This window comes from Amia ocellicauda, chromosome 5, assembly GCF_036373705.1.
Source record: "Amia ocellicauda isolate fAmiCal2 chromosome 5, fAmiCal2.hap1, whole genome shotgun sequence".
Classification (NCBI taxonomy): domain Eukaryota; kingdom Metazoa; phylum Chordata; class Actinopteri; order Amiiformes; family Amiidae; genus Amia; species Amia ocellicauda.
This window is the reverse complement of record NC_089854.1, coordinates 943,654-966,804: the sequence shown is the minus strand read 5'-3', so window position 1 is coordinate 966,804 and position 23,151 is coordinate 943,654. Positions and strand designations below refer to the sequence as shown.

At 45.1% G+C, this 23,151-nt stretch overlaps 1 protein-coding gene across 1 annotated transcript; it reads left to right on the top strand.

Moving 5' to 3' along the window:
- Positions 1-178: 178 nt before the first annotated feature.
- Positions 179-22,685, top strand: LOC136749124 (sodium- and chloride-dependent GABA transporter 2-like). Its single transcript, XM_066703088.1, has 12 exons — positions 179-262; positions 4,089-4,176; positions 4,339-4,471; positions 7,747-7,881; positions 8,221-8,324; positions 8,608-8,732; positions 17,001-17,113; positions 17,248-17,385; positions 17,704-17,806; positions 21,149-21,249; positions 21,393-21,560; positions 21,642-22,685. Exons 1-12 carry the CDS (start codon positions 181-183, stop codon positions 21,810-21,812), a joined length of 1,461 nt encoding a protein of 486 aa, XP_066559185.1. The 5' UTR covers positions 179-180; the 3' UTR covers positions 21,813-22,685.
- The last annotated feature ends 466 nt before the right edge of the window (positions 22,686-23,151 follow it).

Here is a 23,151-nt window from a genome sequence, read left to right as displayed (position 1 = left end):
ATAGTGCTTCTGAAGTTTAAGCCTGCTTTGATTTAGAAGACACAATATTGATTTGAATTTATGACATTTCATGTAAAAAAATTATCTTGGAACATGTAAAATATTCATGCTTTGTCTACAGGAATTGGCAGTTGCACTTTTGTCATGGTGCTATATGGTGGTACTACATACATAATCACCATGGCCTGGGCCTTCTTCTACCTGTTCTCCTCCTTCAGCTCAGAGCTGCCCTGGGCCAGCTGTGGACACATCTGGAACACAGGTACTGCCGCCGATATCGTCACACCAGTGCAGAGAATGACCCTTAGTATCACATCCAGTATCACTGGCTCTGAAGTATGTTAGAAAACCTTGTTCTCTCTCGTGTGTGTATAGGCACAAGGTACGCTGTAATAATGTGGGTCTTTGTTTATATGTACATACAACAAATGTACAGCAAAATAAAATAAAACACAAATACAATAAAGTAAAATAAATATAGACCTGTAAACAGTTTACATGATCTAAAATAAAGTAAGTGAACATTTAAATAAATAAACCATTTAGGCATGGAAGAGCGAAAAACGAAAAAACTCCTATGGATGGCATGTAGGTCAAACTGAATCTCTGGGGGTCCACGGTTTAGGGCTGTTGCTGGAAGACAAGAAGGAAGTCGTGCTCAGATACTGGTCATGCAATGCAGGACATTTTCAAAGTCAGTTGTGCATTGCATGTCCATGGCACACCGGCGGCACTATGGACTAGAAAAACAGACTAAACAGATGAGTCTTCAGCTGTGATTTAAAGGCTAAGACAGAGGGGGCATCTCTTACATTGGCTGTAGGATCGTTCCACGGTTTCGGAGCCCTGTAACTGAATGCTCTACCACCTGTGGTTTTCTTGTGTATTTTAGGGACCACTAAGAAACCAGCTTGCTGGGATCTCAATGGCCAACATGGAGTGTATTCGATAAGGAGTGTATCCTGTAGTGCACGGGCAGCCAGTGAAGAGAAGCCAATACTGGAGTGATGTGGTCATGTGTTTCTGTTTCAGTTAGGATTCCTACAGCAGCATTTTGGACTGAAGTGCAGAAATAGGTCGGTTTGTGCTGCCTGACAGAATGGCATTACAGTAATCCAATCTAGATGTAACAAATGCGTGTATCAATTTCTCAGTGTCCTGTAATGAGAGGAATTGTCTTAGTCTAGCAATGTTTCTAAGATGGAGGAAGGAAGATCTCGACACATTCTGAATGTGTGATTCAAAAGATAGATTATGATCACAGATGACACCCAGGTTTCGTGCCATCTCCTTAGAGGAGGAATTAAAGTTATTATTACTCAGTTTTGTCAGTGCGTGATGAACAGTTCGATTTTTGTCCCCTAAAGTTAGGACTTCTGTTTTATCAGAATTAAGCATACATTTATTTTTTGTCACCCATGTTTTAATCTCAAACAGACTGCAGATTATGTCTATGGTATTGTTAGGATTTACTGACAGATATAATTGTGTCGTCTGCGTAACTGTGAAAGTTAATATTATGTTGTCTAATGATATCACAGGGAGCATGTACAATGAAAAAAGTATAGGTCCGAGGACGTTTGAGTGGTTCTCGTTAATCTGTACATATTGGAGTCTGTTTGACAGATATGATTTAAACCAGGACAGCACATTGTGAGATAGGCCAATACAGTTTTCTAAGTGGTATATCAAGATTTTGTGGTCAATTGTGTCAAAAGCTGCACTTAAGTCTAATAAAATCATAACGCTGGCGTGCCCTAAGTCGGAGGACTGAAACACATCGTTTAATACTTTTAACAGGGCTGTTTCTGTACTATGGAATGGAAGCCTGATTGAGATTATTCATAAAGGCAGCACTGTAGAATTGTGGTTAGGGCTCTGGACTCATGACTGGAAGGTTGTGGGCCCAAATCCTGGGTGGGGCGGTGCTGTTGTACCCTTGAGCAAGGTACTTCACTTAGATTGTTCCAGTAAAATGCCCAGCTGTATAAATGGGTACAAGTGTAAGTCGCCCTGGATAAGAGCATCAGCTAAATGACAAAAATAATAATAAGAAGAACTACTTTCTCTAGAACCTTAGGAAGGGATGTGTCGGCTATAGTATCTGTGTATGTTTCCTGTTCTATCTGTTTTCTAATGCCGTTAACTTTGCTATTGAAATGGTCCATGAAGTCATTGCAGGTGATATTGGGGGGATGACCTCTGAAGGCTTTACCTGCTGATTAGTAAGTGTCGCTATTGTGTTAAAGAGAAAACACGGGCTATTCTTATGCATCTCTATTAAATTAGAGTAGTTGGCAGTCCTAGCAGAGGACAGGCCTGCTTGTATCTTATTATACTGTCATTCCATGCCATGTGGAAGACCTCTAGTTTTGTTTCTCTCCATTTACGCTCACATCTACAGCATTCTGTTTTAAGTGAGCGAGTGTGTTCGTCAAACCATGGTGAGTGTTTCATTGGTTTAATTTGTCGTGTCCTTAATGGGGCTACTGTATCTAAAACCATGCTTAGTGTATTGTTGAAGTTATTTGATAACAGATCCTGTTTTGATAAAGCTAGCATTTGGCAACAGAGTAGTAAATGTATGAATAGCAGTAGGATTTAGGCAGCGAGTTCCTATGTTCCTCTCCTGTGTGTCTGATTCTACTCCAGGCAGCTCAAATGTAATAAGGCAGTGGTCAGAAATCGTCTGGTTTTGGGGTGATATTATTAGGTTGTGAATCTGTACCCCACGGGTAATAACTAGATCTAATGTGTGATTGTGACGATGTGTGGGTCCTGACACATGCTGACTGAAGCCTACAGACTCCAATAGGGACAAGAAACTAACAGTGAGGGGGTTGTCTTTAATGTTAATATGTGTTCAAATCCCCCCAAAATAATGAGTTTATCATGGTGTGTGGCTAAGTTAGATAAGAGATCAATAAATTCGTTCATAAAAAAAGGAATAGGGGCCCAGTGGCCTATAAACAGCTATAAGCTGAAGAGGTGGATTAAGCCTAAATTCTACCTGGGGAATTTCAAAAGATGTGAAGCTGTCTAATGGCTTAGTAGAGGCGCAGGTCTGTGCGGTAGATGGTGGTCAGCCCCCCCGCGGCCTGTTTCACGGGCCTTCTGGCAGTAGGAGTAGTCGTTAGGGGAGGCTTCTACTAATGGAATAGTGTCGTCTGGTCTTAACCAGGTCTCAGTCAAGGTGAGCACATCTATGTGTGTGTCAGTTATGGTGTCATTTATTAAGGCTGCTTTGCTAGCTAGTGAGCGGATGTTTAAGACAGCAAACTTATACACGGGAGAAGTAATTTGAGGAGGTAATTTCTGTTGTGTAGTTTTAACTTTTATTAGATTGTAAAAGCGAGGGCCCCGAGAGGAACGAATACATCCAAGCCTATGAAAAATTAGTGTTTTAATAGGATAACTATTAATTTTGTTTGTATAAGATTTAATTTCAGGACTATGAAGCTGGGAGTTACGGGCAGACTGCAGAGTAGGACTGCGAGCCTGCAGCCTGATCAGTGCTCTGAAGAGTCACGTTTTTATTGAATAAAATTTAAAAAAACATACGTCAAAACACTCAATGCATTCAACATTACTGGATTACATTTCCATTTTAGCCATAAAAACCCAGTGTCCTTCAAGTTGACTTGAAAATACAGTTTGAAAATAGTTCTTGCATTTTCACTCTCCCTGATACACACATGGAAGAAAAACTAAGAAAGATAAATATAAGGTTGGAAGGAAAGTCAAACAACAGTATCTATCCGGTGAATGTGCCGCCAAGGGAAAATAGAAAACATGCAAATGATCAAATATTAGTTCTGGAAAAACTGCAAACCGCCACACAGTCAGAAGGTCTATGGAAAACGCTGCTTAGTTCCAACCTGTAGGATGATCGAAGCCGATTCTTCTCCATCTGGGTTAGCAGGTGGGTCTCAACTCCTCTCTGTCAGAGAATTGGTAAAATCATAGATTAGTATACTTGAATCTCTTCAGAATTATCTGTATCTGTATTGCTCTGTTGAATCTCTGGACTGTCTTCCACACTGTTTTACACAAGGTCACACTCCTCTCTGTGTTGGTGCCTCTGACAGATGCCTGTGTGGAGTTTGATGAGCAGAACCACACTTCCAACTGCACAGATCCCAGAAGGGCAACCTCAGCTGTACAGGAGTTTTGGGAGTAAGTTTATTTCCAAAATGTGCCAGTAAAGACACGCACACAGAAACACACACTAATAATAAAAGACATTAAGGATGGGAGGCCTCTTGACCCTATCTAGGTCATTTGCAAGCTTATCCATTGTATAATATGACCTTGAATGGACTCCTCTGGTCCTTGCAGGAGGCGAGTGCTGGGTGTCTCGGCGGGGATCGACCAGGTGGGCGGCCTAAGGTGGGAGCTGGCCCTGTGCCTCCTGCTCTCCTGGATTGTCTGCTATTTCTGTGCCTGGAAGGGGGTGAAGTCCACAGGGAAGGTGAGTGCCTTCCCTGTGAATTAGTACATTGACATAGACTCCATTACATTTGTATTTAAACATTTGGTTTCCAACCCCCTTTTGGAAGAGACAGTTAATGTCATTATTCACAGTCTTTTTGTTCATAATATGATTTGACCCGAGGACAATATTCCCAGCGCACCCTTCCCTCCTGTCTATCCATAGACACTGTCTACAGTGGACAAGGATGGTGGGCTATTGCATACGTGTGCTGAGGCAGTGTGGGAGGGCAGGGACCAAGGGGGTAACAGGGATAGTGAAGAACCAACATTTCCCTCACTTTGGTCTGTCCATTTCCTCAAGTCATGGTGTTTGGGTAGGGGACCTGTGGGATGAATGTAAGGGTTAATCGTAGGTGCCAGCTCCTACCTGTGAAGACAGATACAAAGGTAGTTCAAACCTTCTATTATAATATGATAACTAGGGCCCAACAGATATATCGGAGCACCGATATTATCAGCCGATATTGGTCTTTTACAGGAATATCTGTATCGGCACATATTTCACCGACACATTTTCTTAAACTATTGTCTAAATATTTTCTCAAATTACCATAAATTCCTTCCTCAGACTTCAGACAATAAATAAATACATGTTTATTTAGTTTAACAGTAGTTCTTATATATTTTTTTACCATTATTTATAAACATAGTTATGGCGATTTAGCTATGATTCATATTGCAATATGTTTAATATGCATATTAAATAAGTTACACTTTCGAGGGCATCTATAACCTGCCACTGTTGGATCAGCAGTGATGAACCCTTTTTAAAAGAAGCAGGCTTTCAAAGTACAGAGAATAGCATCTTTATTACGAGCTCAGAAGAATCATGTGTGGGGGGCAAGCCCACAGTGAGATTTAAAGTTTATCAAAATGCTTATCGCTTTATAGGTCTACTGCCATAGGTTGTGAGCAGGGTCCAATCAAAGGCTTTAAGAAACTGCAAGCTGGCAGAAGCTGGTGGGCTCTACATGCATGAGTTGTCCTCTTATCATGAAAACAGATGTCTTCCTGCTTGGCATTCAAAATGTGCAGTCTCATGTTTTTTTTTAACAATGGGATAATGAGATCATCAATCAATACAATGTGATATCTCCAACCTTGAGAGAGAAACTGGAAACCCACAAACAGACACTGAAAGACAGTCTGCTAAGTCAGCTCTGGTAAAACAGCCTGGTTAGCATTTGCTTGCTTAACAATTAATACAGCCGACTAATAAATACAGTATTAATAATTATAATCATCATAATATTAATATGGGTGGCATGGTGGTGTGGTGGTTAGCGCTGCTGCCTCACAGCTCCAGGGGTCCTGGGTTCAAGTGTTGGCTCAGGGTGTCTGTCTGTGTCCGCGTGGGTTTCCTCTGGGTACTCCGGTTTCCTCCCACCGTCCAAAGACATGCGGGTTAGGTTATTGGCCACACTAAATTGTCCTGTGTGTGTGCCCAGCGATGGACTGGCGTCCCGTCATGGGTGTGCTCCTGCCTTACACCCTATGCTGAGATTGGCTCCGGTGTCCCCCATGACCCACATGGATAAGCGGTTATGAAAACGGATGTATGGATGGATAATATTAATATAAAACATTATACAGGTTTCTTCAGGCAGTATTGAGGAATGAGGAGGACTTGACACATGTAAAATACTAATATAAGCTAGACCAGCACATTATTATTACTAATAATACTTTATTTATTTAGCATCCTTTATACAAAAATGTCAGAGTGCTTAACAGGGTTAAACATACAGAGAACACTATCTTATTCTTTATTTTAATGTATAGAACTTGCACATTTTTATACTTTTCCTTTATTCTCACTTATTCTAATTTAATGTATTTATTTTTACAATGTTTGACTCGTGGTTGTCATTTATGATGAAAATGTATGTATGTAAAATGTAAAAATCCAGCCTTCAGTGCATATTTGACACAATTTATCTCTGACAGGGAGAGATTTGAGGGATCAATGCTAGAAAATGCCTAATATCGGCAGATATATCTCTAATTTTATTTTCCAGTAGTTCATTAATGTGGCACAAAACTACGATTCCTTTATCAGTTTTATTTCCTTGCCCCATCATTCTCTGTTGTCTCGGAATCCAATCGGGATCCCATCTGTTCTTTTTCATTTTATTTTCTACCTTAACGTATCTCTCTTTAAGAAATCCGTTTACAATCCTGCCATAATTCAGACTGCAGTCCCTGGTCTCAGTACCTATACAGTCTTTTCACAACCTCGATCTGAATTCATTTTGTTCACCTTTTACAAAACAATCACACTTTATTTGTGGTCCCTGGTCTTATTACTTACGCAAATAATCACAATGTATTTGTGGTCTCTGGTCTCATTACCTACACAAACACTCTGTTGGTCGACCCTTTTATTTTAAAAACACCTGTTTCCCTTCGTCACAGTCTCTCGACTGTCCTTCAATATTTATCAGTTTCAATTCTCCCACAACCTGGAAAACTCCAAAACTGACACCGAGGCAGTTTCTGAGGATTGTAAGAGAATTTCATATGCTTGGTTTTTCAGTCAATCTAAATAAATACTTGAACTGAAAACTCATAGGTCAATTGGTTTCTCTTTCAAGATTCTTTTTAGAGGGAAGATGCGGTCAAGTCACAATAATCATTTATTTGTGACAAAAATGGAAAACTCATATCATTCAATTATATTACTGAAAATAAGTAATATTAAGCTTCTGCTGAATTACAGAAAGAAACAGATAATACCCGATTTCTCCTCACGGGGCAGTTTAGGTCAGTCTGGTCAGGCAGCGGGTGTGTCTCTCTCTTCCTCCTGCTCTTCTCTTGACATTGTCTTCTCTTTGAACTCACTTCTCTTTATTTGTCCCTAGTTTTATAAGGTTTCATTTCAACCAATCACATTTTTTCAGTATGACACCATGATAAGGGTGTGTGATAGAAATGTAACCTAGAAATGGGGGGGTCTTTGGAATTTGGCTAAGAGCCAATCAGAGGACAGGTACAATGGACTTTGTACTCATGCTCAAGTAATTTGTCATGTCAGGGCCTCCTTCAAATTTTTATGGAACTAGATCAAAGGAGACAAGTCTGTTTCCTGTACCAAACCAGATAGAATTTCCTATAGAAAAATATATTCTATGTTAACAAATAATATCTTACAGTATGATCAAAGCTGCATTGAGAAGCCGGCTTGTGTCCCTGTTGTGAGCACTATAGGTGACTAAAGAACTAAAGAAGCCCACTGCGTGTGTCTGCCCTCAGGTGGTGTACTTCACAGCCACGTTCCCCTATGTGATGCTGCTGGCGCTGCTGGTCAGAGGGCTCACCCTGCCTGGTGCCGCTGACGGGCTGCTCTTCTACCTCTACCCCGACCCCACCCGACTCACTGACCCACAGGTACATCAGGACACACGATGTCCCCACAGCCTTGACCCCTGTGTCCGTGTACAATACGACACAAATACAGACCCTCCTCATTATGTATATTAAGACAGAGAGACCGGTCTCATACCGGAAGTTTGATCGTCTGCAAGTTATCAACACACTTTTTCTTACTTCTCTGTCTGGACAGTTTTCCAATCCTGCAGGCTGGACTTTTAGAATAAAATAGCACAGTGTATTTTCTTCCTCTACTGCCTTTCCAGATTATTCTGTAGTTGCAGATTCTCCCAGAATTACTCAGCATCACGTTAATATCACATATAACCAAACACTCTATATCTCTGTCTGTCCCAGGTGTGGATGGATGCAGGGATACAAGTCTTCTTCTCCTTCAGTGTTTGTGCAGGACTGCTTATAGCTCTTGGCAGTTACAACAAGTATAACAATGACTGTTACAGGTGAGTATCACAGCCTGACAGGTATGTTTTGCATTTCAAATTCCCAAACCTCAAGCGTTTTTACTGTTGAAAATGTTCAAATCCACTGATACAGTCCAGGGGTTTTCTACCCTCTTCTCAGAAGGGATGAGACAATCTCCCAAGAACTCCTCCATGTATGTGCTAATCATTACACACTGAAATATTTAGGAAATACTAAATTTGTCCTTAAAGGGGCAGATCTTTCTGAGACTCCGTTGTGCTTTTGATGAGACATTTGAAATCCTGGCCTTTCACATTGCAGGGAGTCCTTCTACCTGTGTCTGCTGAACAGCGGCACCAGCTTTGTGGCCGGGTTCGCCGTCTTCTCTGTGCTGGGCTTCATGGCGCAGGAGCAGGGAGTGCCCATCTCACTGGTGGCCGAGTCTGGTAAGCAGCAGATCTGTCAGGTGCGCCACTCCCCTTCAGCGTCAGTGTTACTGAGGTTGTAGTCTTATTCATGTAACCCCACTTGGTCACAGTCTCCTAGTGGGGCTGGCATCCGACAAGGCATCCGATCACTAAATTAAGCACCTGAAGCAAATGAAAGTTACCTTTCAAGTCAGAAGCACTGCCCAAAGGGGAGGGGTTTCTACGCACTTCTGTAGGAACCTGATCGAAATGGCACTATCAAAGCTGCCATTGGCCCCTGTGCATGTCACTCAAACAGGTCCCTTCCCACTTTCTGTTTGTATAAAAGGTGACTTCTGCACAGGTTCGTCGTCTTTTACCTCTTTGCGGCCTAGAGAATGTGAGCTCTCTGTGCCTTGTGTGTTTGTGCACCAGACCATTACAAACTGTATTTCGGTTGGTTGGCTTCACTTCATGTGTTTTATTAGTTACATTGATAGCTAATTCTGATTCTGTCCTGTCCGTGCACTGGAGCTCTGGCTGCGCTATCGGTTTGTTTTTGGTTACAAATAGAGCATTTTAAAAATAATAGTTATGTTTATATAGTGGTATATATATTCCGACTGCTTGCTGTGTTGTTTTTTTGTCCACAGGGCTTTTTCCTCCACAGCAGGAGTGCTAGCAGCGGCAGTAAAATCCGAGGCCCGGCTGTCCGGCCTGAGCCTAAGTGTGTCGTAAGAGATCTCACCCTCATGAGGTGCTCCTCCGCTGGCTTGCGCCCGCACTACAGCCCACAGCTGCGTCTGTAGGAGATCTTGCTCTCTCAGTTAGCTGAGAACGAGCTCTACAAGCCCTCCCTGTCCGTGTGTGTAGGCCCCCGGTTTTAGATCCCGCTATGGCTGGTGGTCTACTACCCTCGGCCCCCTCGGACCCTGGACTCCGCGTCACCCGGTGTCCCCGGAAACCCTGGCACACACGGTGTGGTTAAACCTACGGGCCACGCGGCGCTTGTGTCCAGCACCTGGTGCTGTGGATGTGCGTGTGCGCTCGTCGCTTGGTGACGAGCTCCTCTCGCCCCCACCACTATGACGCTTGCGGACAACGCACTTTGCCCGCCTGGAGTGGGGAGGTCTTATGCCCCGTATGTCTGGGCACTGACAGTGGACACAATTTGGTCCGCCGTTCCACCGGGCGGTGCTACACTAGCCGTGCCCGAAGATCTCCCACTCTGTCGAGTGACGGGGGGGCCTCGGGGGCGCTGGATCTCCGCCTCTCCCCGAGCCCCTTTATCTCCTCCTCCAGGGCTGCAGTGACGGAGACAGCCACACCCCCTGCGTTTACATCTCCTCCTGCTTCCGCTGCTGCGCCGGCTCCCGCTACGGCCGCACACGTCCCTCCCCCCGCGTGTGCATGTGACCGACAAGGAAGAGCGGTGCCCCCTGGGCTCCCTCCCCCTCTTCGGCGTCATCCGTCACCTCCTCCCCGTACCGCCGTTTTAAACAACAGGATGGACCAAATTTGTGCTTTCCTGGCCGCGCAGACAGCACAGGCAGCGCAACAGATGCCGCCCCCCCCCACACCATGAAGTTTTCCCTTCTCCCGGTGGTCCTGGAGAAGGTCAGGAGAGAACGAGCAACAGTTCTGCTGATAGCCCCTCATTTGCCTCACAGATTCTGGTTCGCAGACCTGATCACCCTCCTCCACGGAGAGCCTTGGCAGCTCCCAGTGAGAGCAGACTAGTTGTCCCAGGTGCAGGGCATGCTTTGGCACCCCAATCCGGGCCTCCTCCAGCTCTGCGCCTGGACCCTGAGCGGGAACGACTGATTGCCTGGGGTCTGTCAGATGCGGTAGCAGCCACTATTCAGTCGGCGAGAGCTCCCTCTACGAGGTCGCAGTATTCCTACCGCTGGCGGATGTATAGCACCTGGTGCCAAGACAGCAGTCAAGACCCAATTCATTACCCCATCGGGGTAATATTACAAATTCTACAGGAGCTGTTGGACCAGGGCAAGTCCCCATTCACGCTCAAAGTGTATCTGTCATCCATCTCCGCATGTCATGTCCGGATTGATGGCAAGCCCCCTGGATCTCATTTCCTGGCTGTGCAGTTTTTAAAGGGAGCTCGACAGCTGCGGCCTCCTCGCACCCCTTCACTGCCCTCATGGCATCTTGATGTAGTGCTGGATGCACTTTCCCAAGCTCCATTTGAGCCACTGAACTCACCTGAGCTGGTGTCACTTAAGACTGCATTTTTGCTGGCGATCACCTCTGCAAAATGCATGAGTGTTGGAGATGGCTCCAGGGTCAAGCTACGGCCTAACCCTACGTTCCTCCCAAAAGTGCTGTCTCCAGGGGGGACTCTCTGAGAAACTACACCTACAGCTCTGCTCTGGGGTGCAGTGTGGTGGACTACACCATCACTGACCTCAACCCTCACAGCATCAATGCCTATGTAATCAGACCGCAGTCAGCACTTTCAGACCACAACCAAACAGTCCTCTACCTGCGCACAGGCGTCCAGACGGACACACAGCCCGTCCCCACGGCACACCTGCTCAAGCTCCAGTCCTGCTACAGATGGACAGCAGACAGCAGAGAGCAGTATGAGAGCGCCCTGAAGCAGTGAAGAACCAAACCGTCTCCTGACCCAGTTTCTGCAAAACACCTACCACAAGGACAGGACAGGAGTCAACCAGGCCGTGAAAGATCTCTTCAAAACTGGCAGAATCATCAAATCTGAGGCCCAAGAAACACTCTCACAAAACCAAAAAACAAAACATGACAGAAAAATGGTTTGACAACAACTGCAACAAAATGCACAAGAAACTCAGAGCACTTTCAAACCAAAAGCACCGCGACCCCGACAACACAACACTGCGGCAGACATACTGCCAAACCCTGAAACAGTCCAACACATGCTGATCCAGAAAAAATGAAAGTACGAGAAAAATAAACTCGATCAAATTGAGGAGTCCATTGACAAAAACACTTTCTGGGATCTTTGGCACAATCTGAACCCCAACAAACACGACAAACTGCTGGGTATCCAAAATGGAAACATCTGGAAAAACTACTTTGAATCATTATACCAGCCAATCCCGGACAAAGACCTAAACCCAGAGCAAACTGAAATCCTTCAGGATCTTAAAACACTGGAGAGAGTGATTAAAGATGCACAGTCACCCCTAGACTCAGCCATCTGAGTATCTGAAGCTCATCCAGAGCAGCATAGGGGGGAGGGTGTACGATGTGATCAAATCCATGTACACAGGCAGCAAGATCAGCGTGAAGGTGGACACCAGGAGGACTGAAGCCTTCCCCCAGGGCCAAGGGGTGAGGCAGGGCTGCAGTCTGAGTCCCACCCTGTTCAACATATACATCAACAAGCTGGCCACAGAGCTGCAGGCCCCAGCTGGCCCCAGCCTGACGCTGGATGACACCCAGATCAAGTGCCTCCTGTACGCAGATGACCTGGTGCTACTGTCACCCACAGAGCAAGGGCTCCAGCAGCAGCTGGACACACTGCAGCATTACTGCAGAGCCTGGGCCCTGGAGGTCAAAATGGACCAAACTAAAATCATGATCTTCCAGAAGAAAGCCAGGATCCAAAGCAGAAAATACAAACAGCACCACAATAGAGCACACAGCCAGCTATACCTACCTGGGCCTGCTAATAAACTCCTCAGGCAACTTCACCCTCGCTGTCAAGACCCTCGCTGACAAAGCACGCAGGGCGTACTACACCATCAGGAAGAGGATCAGCTACCTGAACCCCTCGGTGCTGCTGTGGATGAAGCTCTTTGACAGCGTGATCCTGCCCATCCTGCTGTATGGCAGTGAGGTCTGGGGCCCGGTTATCAGCACCGACTTCGACAAATGGGAGAGGAGCCCCACAGAAGCCCTGCACGCCGAGTTCTGCAGGTACGTGTTGAAGCTCCACAGGAGCAGCCCCAACAATAGCTGCCAAGCCGAACTGGGGCGCCTGCCTCTGGGCTTTGCAGTGCAGAAGAGAGCCCTGAAATACTGGCTGCACCTGAAGCACAGCAGCCCAGAGACCCTCCAGCACAGCACCCTGAGGCAGCAGGAACGCACCCCCTACACAGACACCCTTGGCCAGCTGGCCCTGAGGCTCTGTGCCCAGAGCCACACCGACAGCACAGAGCTGCTGAGCAGCCGAGGCAGGAGACAGTCCCCCCAGCTCCAGCACATCACTGCGGCACTGCACTGCAGCTACATCGAGCACTGGGCTGAACAAACCAAACAGCAGAACAAGCTGGAGTGCTACAGGGCCCTGGGCAGAGGATACAGCCCGGCAGAATACCTGACACTGGTCATAGACCCCAAGCAGAGACAGACTCTGACCAGGTACAGACTGAGCGACCACAGCCTGGAGGTGGAGACCGGACGGCACAGGCAGACCTCGACCCCCAGAGACAGACGCCTGTGTGGACAGTGTGGGTCTGGGGAAGTAGAGACAGAGGCGCACTTCACCCTGACCTGCTCCAGATAAACACAGGTCAGAGACACCTTCTTCCCCAGATTCACAGCAGAGTCCCGACTTCCCCCAGCTCAGCACAGAGGCGCGGCTCAGTGGTGCTGCGGGAGCACAGAGACTGCGCTGTGATCGCAGCAGATTGCATCACAGCCTGCCACACAGCCAGAGAACCACAACCATGTCTCCAAACCACTAACACAGCACATTAACCATGTAAAATATATGTAAATAACACAATATATTATTTTATATTTGTAAAGTTCTTAATGTTATTTTATATAATTTCAATGTACCCAATTGCTTTGGCAATACTTGTAAACATGTGTGTAAACATATCATGCCAATAAAGCTTGTTTTGAATTTGAATTTGAATTTGAATTTGAATTTGAATCGGCTTCACCTGCTCTGCCCTGTGCGGGCCCTCAGGTGCTATTTGGAATGCACTAAGGACTTTCGGCGCTCGGACCAACTGTTTGTGTCTTATGGAGCGTGGACACAGGGCCAAGCGCTTTCAAAGCATCGTCTCTCACATTGGATTTGTGGACACTATTACCATGGCCTACGAGTCCACCGGGACACCGGTGCCTGAAACCTGTTGGCCTACTCGACTCGAGGCGTTGCCACATCTTGGGCACTTTTTCAAGGCACCCCCTTGGCAGACATTTGTGCGGCTGCAGCTTGGGCCTCACCACTTACATTTGCCCGGTTCTACAGGTTGGACGTAACGGGACCGGGGTCCCTTCCATTGGGAACCCGGTATTGGCTGCAGTCGAGTCCCAGTAGCTTACGGGCTCTGTAGCCTACTGGATTGTATCTTCCCTTCCACCGGACTATGCCTTCGAGTCAAGCACCCACGCGAACTGCTCCTGGATTTACAGGCACGTTGCCTTACGAGGCCACCCTGTATATAGTTTGTTCATTATGCATTCTGTTGCGGTGGTGCATGCGTCTGGCCTGTACCCTGCTCTGTATATATACAGTGCATCCGGAAAGTATTCACAGTGCTTCACTTTTTCCACATTTTGTTATGTTACAGCCTTATTCCAAAATGGATTAAATTAATTATTTTCCTCAAAATTCTACAAACAAACCCCATAATGACAACGTGAAAGAAGTTTGTTTGAAATCTTTGCAAATTTATTAAAAATAAAAAACAAAAAAAGCACATGTACATAAGTATTCACAGCCTTTGCTCAATACTTTGTTGAAGCACCTTTGGCACCAATTACAGCCTCAAGTCTTTTTGAGTATGATGCTACAAACTTGGCACACCTATTTTTGGGCAGTTTCTCCCATTCTTCTTTGCAGGACCTGGTTGGATGGGGAGCGTCGGTGCACAGCCATTGTCAGATCTCTCCAGAGATGTTCAATCGGGTTCAAGTCTGGGCTCTGGCTGGGCCACTCAAGGACATTCACAGAGTTGTACTGCAGCCACTCCTTTGTTATCTTGGCTGTGTGCTTAGGGTCGTTGTCCTGTTGGAAGATGAACCTTCGCCCCAGTCTGAGGTCCAGAGCGCTCTGGAGCAGGTTTTCATCAAGGATGTCTCTGTACATTGCTGCATTCATCTTTCCCTCAATCCTGACTAGTCTCCCAGTTCCTGCCACTAAAAAAGATCCCCACAGCATGATGTTGCCACCACCATGCTTCACTGTAGGGATGGTATTGGCCAGGTGATGAGCGGTGCCTGGTTTCCTCTGGACACGAGTTCAATCTTTGTTTCATCAGACCAGAGAATTTTGTTTCTCATGGTCTGAGAGTCCTTCAGGTGCCTTTTGGCAAACTCCAGGTGGGCTGTCATGTGCCTTTTACTGAGGAGTGGCTTCCGTCTGGCCACTCTGTAGTGACCGATGGTGTAAATAAAATACGAGAGCGAGCGGATTGCAATTCACTTTCTTTAATCTCAGAACCGGTTCGATATGGCTGCACTTTCTTTTTTTTGTAATCTCTCCTCTATCTGTTCCACAAGAGAGTACAGTATGTGATTATGTAAATTGTATAAAGTATACTGCCACCTATCGGGTGGAATGTAGAACTTGGCAGGAGAATTTAAAGAATAGTGTAGCAGAACAATTTATAATTAAACAGTAAACACAACACACTCTACCATACAGGCCTGATTGGTGGAGTGCTGTAGAGATGGTTGTTCTTCTGGAAGGTTCTCCTCTCTCCACAGAGACAGGCTGGAGCTTTGTCAGAGTGACCATCGGGTTCTTGGTCACCTCCCTGACTAAGGCCCTTCTCCCCCAATCGCTCAGTTTGGCCAGGCGGCCAGCTCTAGGAAGAGTCCTGGTGGTTCCAAACTTCTTCCATTTACGGATGATGGAGGCCACTGTGCTCACTGGGACCTTCAATGCTGCAGAAATTTTTCTGTACCCTTCCCCAGATCTGCGCCTCGACCTTGGACTTCATGGCTTGGTTTGTGCTCTGACATTGCACTGTTAACTGTGGGACCTTATATAAACAGGTGTGTGCCTTTCCAAAGCATGTCCAATAAACTGAATTTAACACAGGTGGACTCCAATCAAGTTGTAGAAACATCTCAAGGATGACCAGTGGAAACAGGATGCACCTGAGATTTTGAGTGTCATGGCAAAGGCTGTGAATACTTATGTACAAGTGCTTTTTTGTTTTCTATTTTTAATAAATTTGCAAAGATTTCAAACAAAATTCTTTCACGTTGTCATTATGGGGTATTGTTTGTAGAATTTTGAGGAAAATAATGAATTTAATCCATTTTGGAATAAGGCTGTAACATAACAAAATGTGGAAAAAGTGAAGCGCTGTGAATACTTTCCGGATGCACTGTATATGTGTTAAACAGCAGGACTGTGTAGCATGGAGCTCACTGCCGCTGTTCCCAGCTGATTGTCCTCCAGCAGAGTGTGCTTGAATTTCTCCTGTGCCCTGCTGTGTACATAGTTAATTTATTCACACGGTAAGCTGTGCTATTCGGCAGGTGTCAACTGCTCCTGTGTTTCACGTGTGGCGCATGAGCCGGCTCCTGCGCCCCGTGATGTATATAGTTCATTTGTCACGACATGGTCAAGCTGGTGTGGCCTTGCTTCTAGCTGTGCTAGTGGAGCAAGCGGCCACCGCTCTGATGTCCCACATGTGGCGCATGAGCAAGCTCCTGCGCCCCGTGGTGTATATAGTTCGTTTGTACAAAATCTAATTGTCAGCACAATAGAGCTCTTCCACTCTGTACTATTCAGTTGAGTTGGATGCTCCTGTGCTGCGCGCTGACAGCATGAAAGTCTTGCTGTCATGCTATATGTACATATTGTATATTGTTGTTCATCTCGGCTACTCCGTTGACTAGCCAGCTATGTATTCTGTTGTTTTTTCATTAGGTCTGTGGCCCCGCTCCTATTGGATCAGGGATCCACTGCCATGATATTGCATGGAGGCCGCACAAGTTGCTTGATTGCCCGTGCCAGATATTGTGCAAGTGATTCAGCCTTGCTCCTAGCTGCACTTGTAGAGCAGCCGGCCTTGCTATTGTGAGCGGAGGGCAAAAGAGTTGACCTCTGTATATGCTTTTGTATATGCTGATTCTAGACGGTTCCCGATAAGAGCGTGACTACGGTCCTCGCTCCTGGATGTGGGAAGGGACCTGTTCTGAGTGACGACCGCAGGGGCCAATGGCAGCTTTGATAGAGTGACATTTCAAACAGGTTTCTATGGCAGTGCGCAGAAACCCCTCCCCTTTGGGCAGTGCTTCCTTTTTCAGATAACCGTGGTTGCATATGCAACCTATCATTTCAGGCTCTTTTCCATTGTCAATTGTATTGTCCCCTGTGCATTCATGCAGGTCCTGGGCTGGTGTTCATTACGTACCCGCGGGCGGTGGCCATGATGCCTCTGCCCCAGCTCTGGTCCGTCTGCTTCTTCATCATGGTCATCCTGCTAGCAGTGGACACCCAGGTGAGTCTGTCACTGTGTAACATTCTCCTTCAGGGAGCCATAGTGCCAGGGGTGCCTGCTCTGTGTTGAGCCCTGAGCTCTGGGAAGGGGCTGAGATATTCAGAGGAATCACAGTCTGTTTTGTCGCTCTGCAGTTTGCGGGTGTTGAGACAGTGTTGATGGCAATCATGGATTCGTTCCCCTCGGCCCTGAGGAGAGGGTACCGGCGGGAGCTCCTGCTGCTGCTGCTGTGTGCGGTGCACTTCCTGATTGGACTGCTCATGCTCACTGAGGTCAGGGGTCAAGGGCTGAATGAACTACCATCTCTAGTACACATAAAGTATGCTGAGTATTTTGTTTCCACAAACAAGTTAAGAAATTAGGTGATTAGATTTCTCTTAACTATTGATGTTGATTAAGCAATTTTGATGTTAATGCTGTTAATGGTGGTCTCCTCTAAGAGCTTTGTGAAGCCAGTAAAAGGGTTCATAAAACCAATTGACCAGCATCTATATTATTGATTGACCAGCATCTATATAACAGATTAATCATCAATGGTCACACACAGTCTGATCCTCCTGGTCTAATGTAGTGACTTTGTCTCTCTCCAGGGGGGAATATATGTTTTCCAGCTGGTTGAATACTATGCTTGCAATGGAGTCTCTGTGTTGTTAATTGCAGTTAGTCAGACCATTTGCATTGGATGGGTGTACGGTAGGTGCGATCTCCTTCCCCACTGTCTTTAAAGCATCATCTAATAACTTTACTTCCTGTAGAGGCCTTTCACTTTTCCCTCAGGAATGATCTCATGCTTCCAGACATCTCACAGAATTAAACTTGCATCACACAGTGAGTCATAAGAACATAAGGAAGTTTACAAACAAGAGGAGGCCATTCAACCCATTGTGCTTGTTGGTGTCCATTAATAACTAAGTGATCCAAGGATCCTATCCAGTCTATTTTTGAATGTTCCCAAATTTTCAGCTTCAGCCACATCGCTGGGGAGTTTGTTCAGATTGTGATGACTCTCTGTGTGAAGAAGTATCTCTTGTCTTGAATGCCTTGAAGTCCATTTGTGTCCCCAGATCTGTGTGTCCCTGTAGTCAGTTGAAAATGGATGGGTATATTTTAAGAATATACTACTTGAGGCTCAGGAGCAATTTGTACCAAAACTTAGCAAACTGAGGAACAAAAAACATTGGCCAAAATGGTTTAATAGAGGTATGCAAAAAAATATCAAGAGGAAGAAAATGTTGGATAGCGCATACAAAAGGGATGGTGACGAAACAAAATACATAGAATATGTTGAGCTGCAAAGAGATCTTAAGAAAGTGATCAGGAAAGCAAAGAGGGAAATAGAAAGAAACATAGCTCTTGGAGCTAAAACCAATGCAAAGAGCTTTTTTCAATATTACAACAGCAAGCGAGGAGGAGGTGAAACAGATAAAGGGCAAAAATAGAGGTATCTTGGAAAACGAACAAGATGTGGCAAATGTTCTAAATGAGTATTTCACAGAGGTTTTTACAAAAGAAAAACAGATGACATGCCACAGGTTGACAATCAGTCCAGTCAAACCCTAAGAGAGATCAGGATAAATAAGGAGGAGGTACTAAAGGGACTAGCAGAATTAAAAACAAACAAATCACCTGGGCCAGATGGGATATTTCCAACAGTACTTAAAGAAATGAGGGAAATTATTTATAGGCCGCTAACTCGATTATTCCAAATGACACTTAGAACAGGGGATGTGCCAACTGACTGGAAGACAGCAAATGTAAAAAAAAATTGAACATGGAACTGCAGCTGTAGATCATGTAAAAGCATATGATATGATATACTTAGATTTCCAAAAAGCTTTTGATAAGGTTCCAAACCAAAGACTGAAGCTGTAGGCATTCAGGGTAATTTAAGTAGATGGATTATGAACTGGTTGATGTCTAGGAAACAGAGGGTGTCGATTAGAGGAGTCGCTTCTAACTGGAGTGAGGTTGTTAGTGGAGTTCCACAGGGATCAGTACTAGGGCCTTTGCTTTCTCTATTCTATATTAATGATCTGGACTCTGGGATAGTAAGGAAACCTGTCAAATTTGCAGATGATACTAAAATAGGTGGCTCAGCAGATACAATCTTGGCAGCACAGGCTATTCAGAGGGACTTAGATAATATTCAGTTGTGGGCTGACACCTGGCAAATGAAATTCAATGTGGACAAGTGCAAAGTAATATATGCAGGTAACAAAAATCTCCACTATAATTACACTATAGGAGGTACAGATCTAGATGAAGTAACGCATGAGAAAGACCTAGGAGTCTACGTGGACTCCTCACTGTCTCCATCCAAACAATGTGGGGAAGCAATAAAAAAGGCAAACAGAATTCTAGGGTATATTGTCAAAAGTGTAGAATTTAAAACAAGGGCAGTGATGTTCAGACTGTACAATGCACTAGTTAGAGCTCATCTGGATACTGTGGACAGTTCTGGGCTCCACACTTCAAGAAGGATATTGCTGCTTTAGAGGCAGTTCAGAGGAGAGCAAACAGATTTATTCCAGGTCTGAAGGGAAAGTCCTACTCGGAGAGACTGAGGGAACTGAACCTTTTCACCCTGGAACAGAGGAGACTACGTGGGGACTTGATCCAAGTCTTCAAAATCATGAAAGGCATCGACCACATCAAACCAGTGGAGCTTTTCCAGATCAGCAGGGACACACGCACCCGGGACACAAATGGAAAGGCATTCAAGACAGAAAACAGGAGACACTTCTTTACACAGAGAGTAGTCACAATCTGGAAATTCAATGTGGACAAGCGCAAGGTAATACTACATAATACATAATAATACATAATAAAAATGTCCACTATAATGACACTATGGGAGGAATAGAGCTAGATGAAGTAACGCATGAGAAAGACCTAGGAGTCTATATGGACTCCTCACTTTCTCCATCCAAACAATGTTCCCTGCTCAACTGCTTAACTTTCTCTCTCTGAGAAACAACACAGCTCTTTCTCAACAGCTGCTTGAAGTAGCTTTTGTCTGCCTCTCACCTGTACTTTCCTGTGTCTGTCTGTGGCAACTTGTAAATACTTCCGTTTACTTCTTGCTCTCAACAGCTGCTTTAAATAGTCTGTTGAATCAGTAATCGCATCATCACTGAAGTTTTTCTCGATTGTTAAGACAATTTTAATGAAACTGGGGTCAACTTGATCTCCATCTTAACCTAATGAGCAAAACAGTATTCATTTTTGAAAACCACTAAGTCATTTCTCATAGCTTTCATACATAATGCACAGTTTTACAAAACAGCAGAGATGAAAGGCATGTCAAACAAAAGCAGTCCTTATTCATGCATAAAAGAGCACACATTTGAGCTGCTTGCAAGGATGGACCAAGTAAGAGGCTGAAGGTGAAGGCGAGGGCAAGAACAAGGGAGAGGTAGAGCTGCCCATAAAGGAAGAGGGGATCAGATGTGTGGTGGTGGAGTAGCTCAAAGGGGAATACAAATAGCTAATGTTTCAGATTACATTTGTGCCACAGATATTGACTATTTTGTCAATCATGGCCTGTCCATGAGAGAGTTGGGCAACAAAACTCCCCATACATTAATGCAATTTATTTGAGTGAAGCCGCATTCAACCTTTAAAATGTAAGGAGTCGAGGGCGCAGTGGCGGAACTAGAGTTTTATACATGGGGTGGCCAGGGGGTGGCCAGGGCTACTTCAGGAGGTCCATAGACCATGAGAGAAAATGAGTGTGTAACCCTAACTTGGCATCTAAGGAGCATTAATTAATCCTATGATTGCTGATTTAGAGGTAAAAGTGATAAGATTAACTTCAATTAAGGCAAAGTTAAAAAAAAATGAGGAATGCAAAGACTGGTCTGAAACTAGGAAAACAAGATGTCTGCCTCTCACCTGTACACTCCTGTGTCTGTCTGTGGCAACTTGTAAATACTTCTGTTTACTTCTTGAGCTCAACAGCTGCTTTAAATAGTCTGTTGAATCAGTAATCACATCATCACTGAAGTGCCTCTCTTGACTGATGGGGTTTTACAGGAGCTGATCTCTTCTATCGCAACATTGAGGACATGATCGGCTATCGTCCTTGGCCTCTGGTTGGGTACTGCTGGCTCTACATCACCCCAGCTGTGTGCACCGTGAGTGTTGCTCCAGGGTCCTCCTTTAAACTTTGTCTCACTGCTTTGCTGACTGGAAATGTACCTCATTGAGTATCTGTGTGTGTGTGTGTGTGTGTGGGACCTCTATGGTGGAGCTGACTCTTCTCCTCTCCTCCCCCCAGAGCACCTTCATCTACTCCCTGGTCAGATACTCCCCCCTGAAGTACAACACCTATGTGTACCCAGGCTGGGCGTACGTCCTGGGCTGGTGCCTCACACTGTCCTCTGCTGTCTGTGTCCCTGTGTGGATGGTGTATAAACTCAGCCAGACTCCAGGAACTCTGCACCAGGTATTCTCTATCTTTCTCTCTCCCTGTCTCTCTCTTAGCGGAGGTCAGTGACGGTCCTGCCTGCAATTGGTGTCTCCACAGCGTCTGCGTCTCCTGTGTCGTCCTTCCCAGGACCTGCCTCTCGCCCGGAAGCAGAAAGGAGACTGTTCTATCTTGGACTCTGACCCTGTTGCTCTCCCGAGTGCTGATGAGAGGCAGAGGGAGACTGCAGCAAGGCCTGGAGCCCCTGACCTGGACACCTCTGTCTGCTGAGTTGCTAACAGTGGAATGCCGTGAGGACAGGAAGATCAGAAACCACTGGCCATCTCTAATATGGCTTGAATGCTGTTTATGTATGTCTGAGGTGAAATAAACACAGCAGTGATTTCACCCTTGTGTGTGATTTGATATCAATGCTCCTACTCCTCACAGTGGCTCTCAGTACAATATCTTCATTTTCTTCACCACCTTTCATTGTTAGTACAGGTGTGGATAGGCTAAGAAAATTCATATTTATTGCTACTATTGCTTGACCCCTGGGGTTGTTACTCCTCCTAGCAGCCATAAGTAAGGTAAGTAACTATTCAATTGAATTGCTAACTCATTTCGTTGTGCATTGAGACAGTAGTTTGTCCCTCTAGGTGACCCATCATGCCTCCTGGTTACATCCTGTTTTGGTATGCTGGGAACGTCAGATCCGAAGAGACGTAATAAAGCCATATACACGTTGTTTGTCAACTCCGGTTTTGTGTGTGCTTATTTGTATGAATAATAGAGTGCACTATACAAAACCTTTTCCCTTTTCTATTTATATCGATGGGCCGGTAACAGGACCAGAAAACAGGATTGGTTCCGGGCTCACTGGATCCAGATCATGAAAAGGCGGTGTACGAAGCAGATCAAGATCCGACTCCACTGATCCGATTTTTTGATCTGATTATTAAGCAGCATGTGCGGTAACTAAGCAGTTTCCTATTGACATAAACCAGCTCGTCCCTCACTGGTGCAGCTATTTGAACGTCTACCACTTTAATGACACAATGACAGTCATGAACCTTTCAGAAAACTATACTGTGCTATTGCTGATGAATTTATTACAGTTTTTCTCGATTGCTAAGACACTTTTAATGAAACTGGGGTCAACTTGATCTCCATCTTAACCTAATGAGCAAAACAGTATTCATTTTTTCAAACCACTATGTCATTTCTCATAGCTTTCACAAATAATGCACAATTTTACAAAACAGTAAACACAACTCTCTACAAAACACACAACTCAGTTGAGTAAATCATGTCAAACAAAATTTAAACATTTGGTCACATCTACTACAAATTTCTCCCATGAATGTGAACCTCTTCTGCACATGTGCAAAACTTCTTTGCACAATTGTTCATTCAGCAAGCAGTCCTTATTCATGCATAAAAGAGCACACATTTGAGCTGCTTGCAAGGATGGACCAAGTAAGAGGCTGAGGGTGAAGGCGAGGGCAAGGACAAGGGAGAGGTAGAGCTGCCCATAAAGGAAGAGGGGATCAGATGTGTGGTGGTGGAGTAGCTCAAAGGGGAATACAAATAGCTAATGTTTCAGATTACATTTGTGCCACAGATATTG

Coding starts and splice junctions, on each gene's coding strand:
- LOC136749124 (XM_066703088.1), top strand. CDS start 181: ATGGCCTGGGCCTTCTTCTACCTGTTCTCCTCCTTCAGCTCAGAGCTG. Junction 4,472..7,746: donor GGGTGAAGTCCACAGGGAAG/GTGAGTGCCTTC, acceptor GTCTGCCCTCAG/GTGGTGTACTTCACAGCCAC. Junction 17,807..21,148: donor TTGCATTGGATGGGTGTACG/GTAGGTGCGATC, acceptor GGGGTTTTACAG/GAGCTGATCTCTTCTATCGC.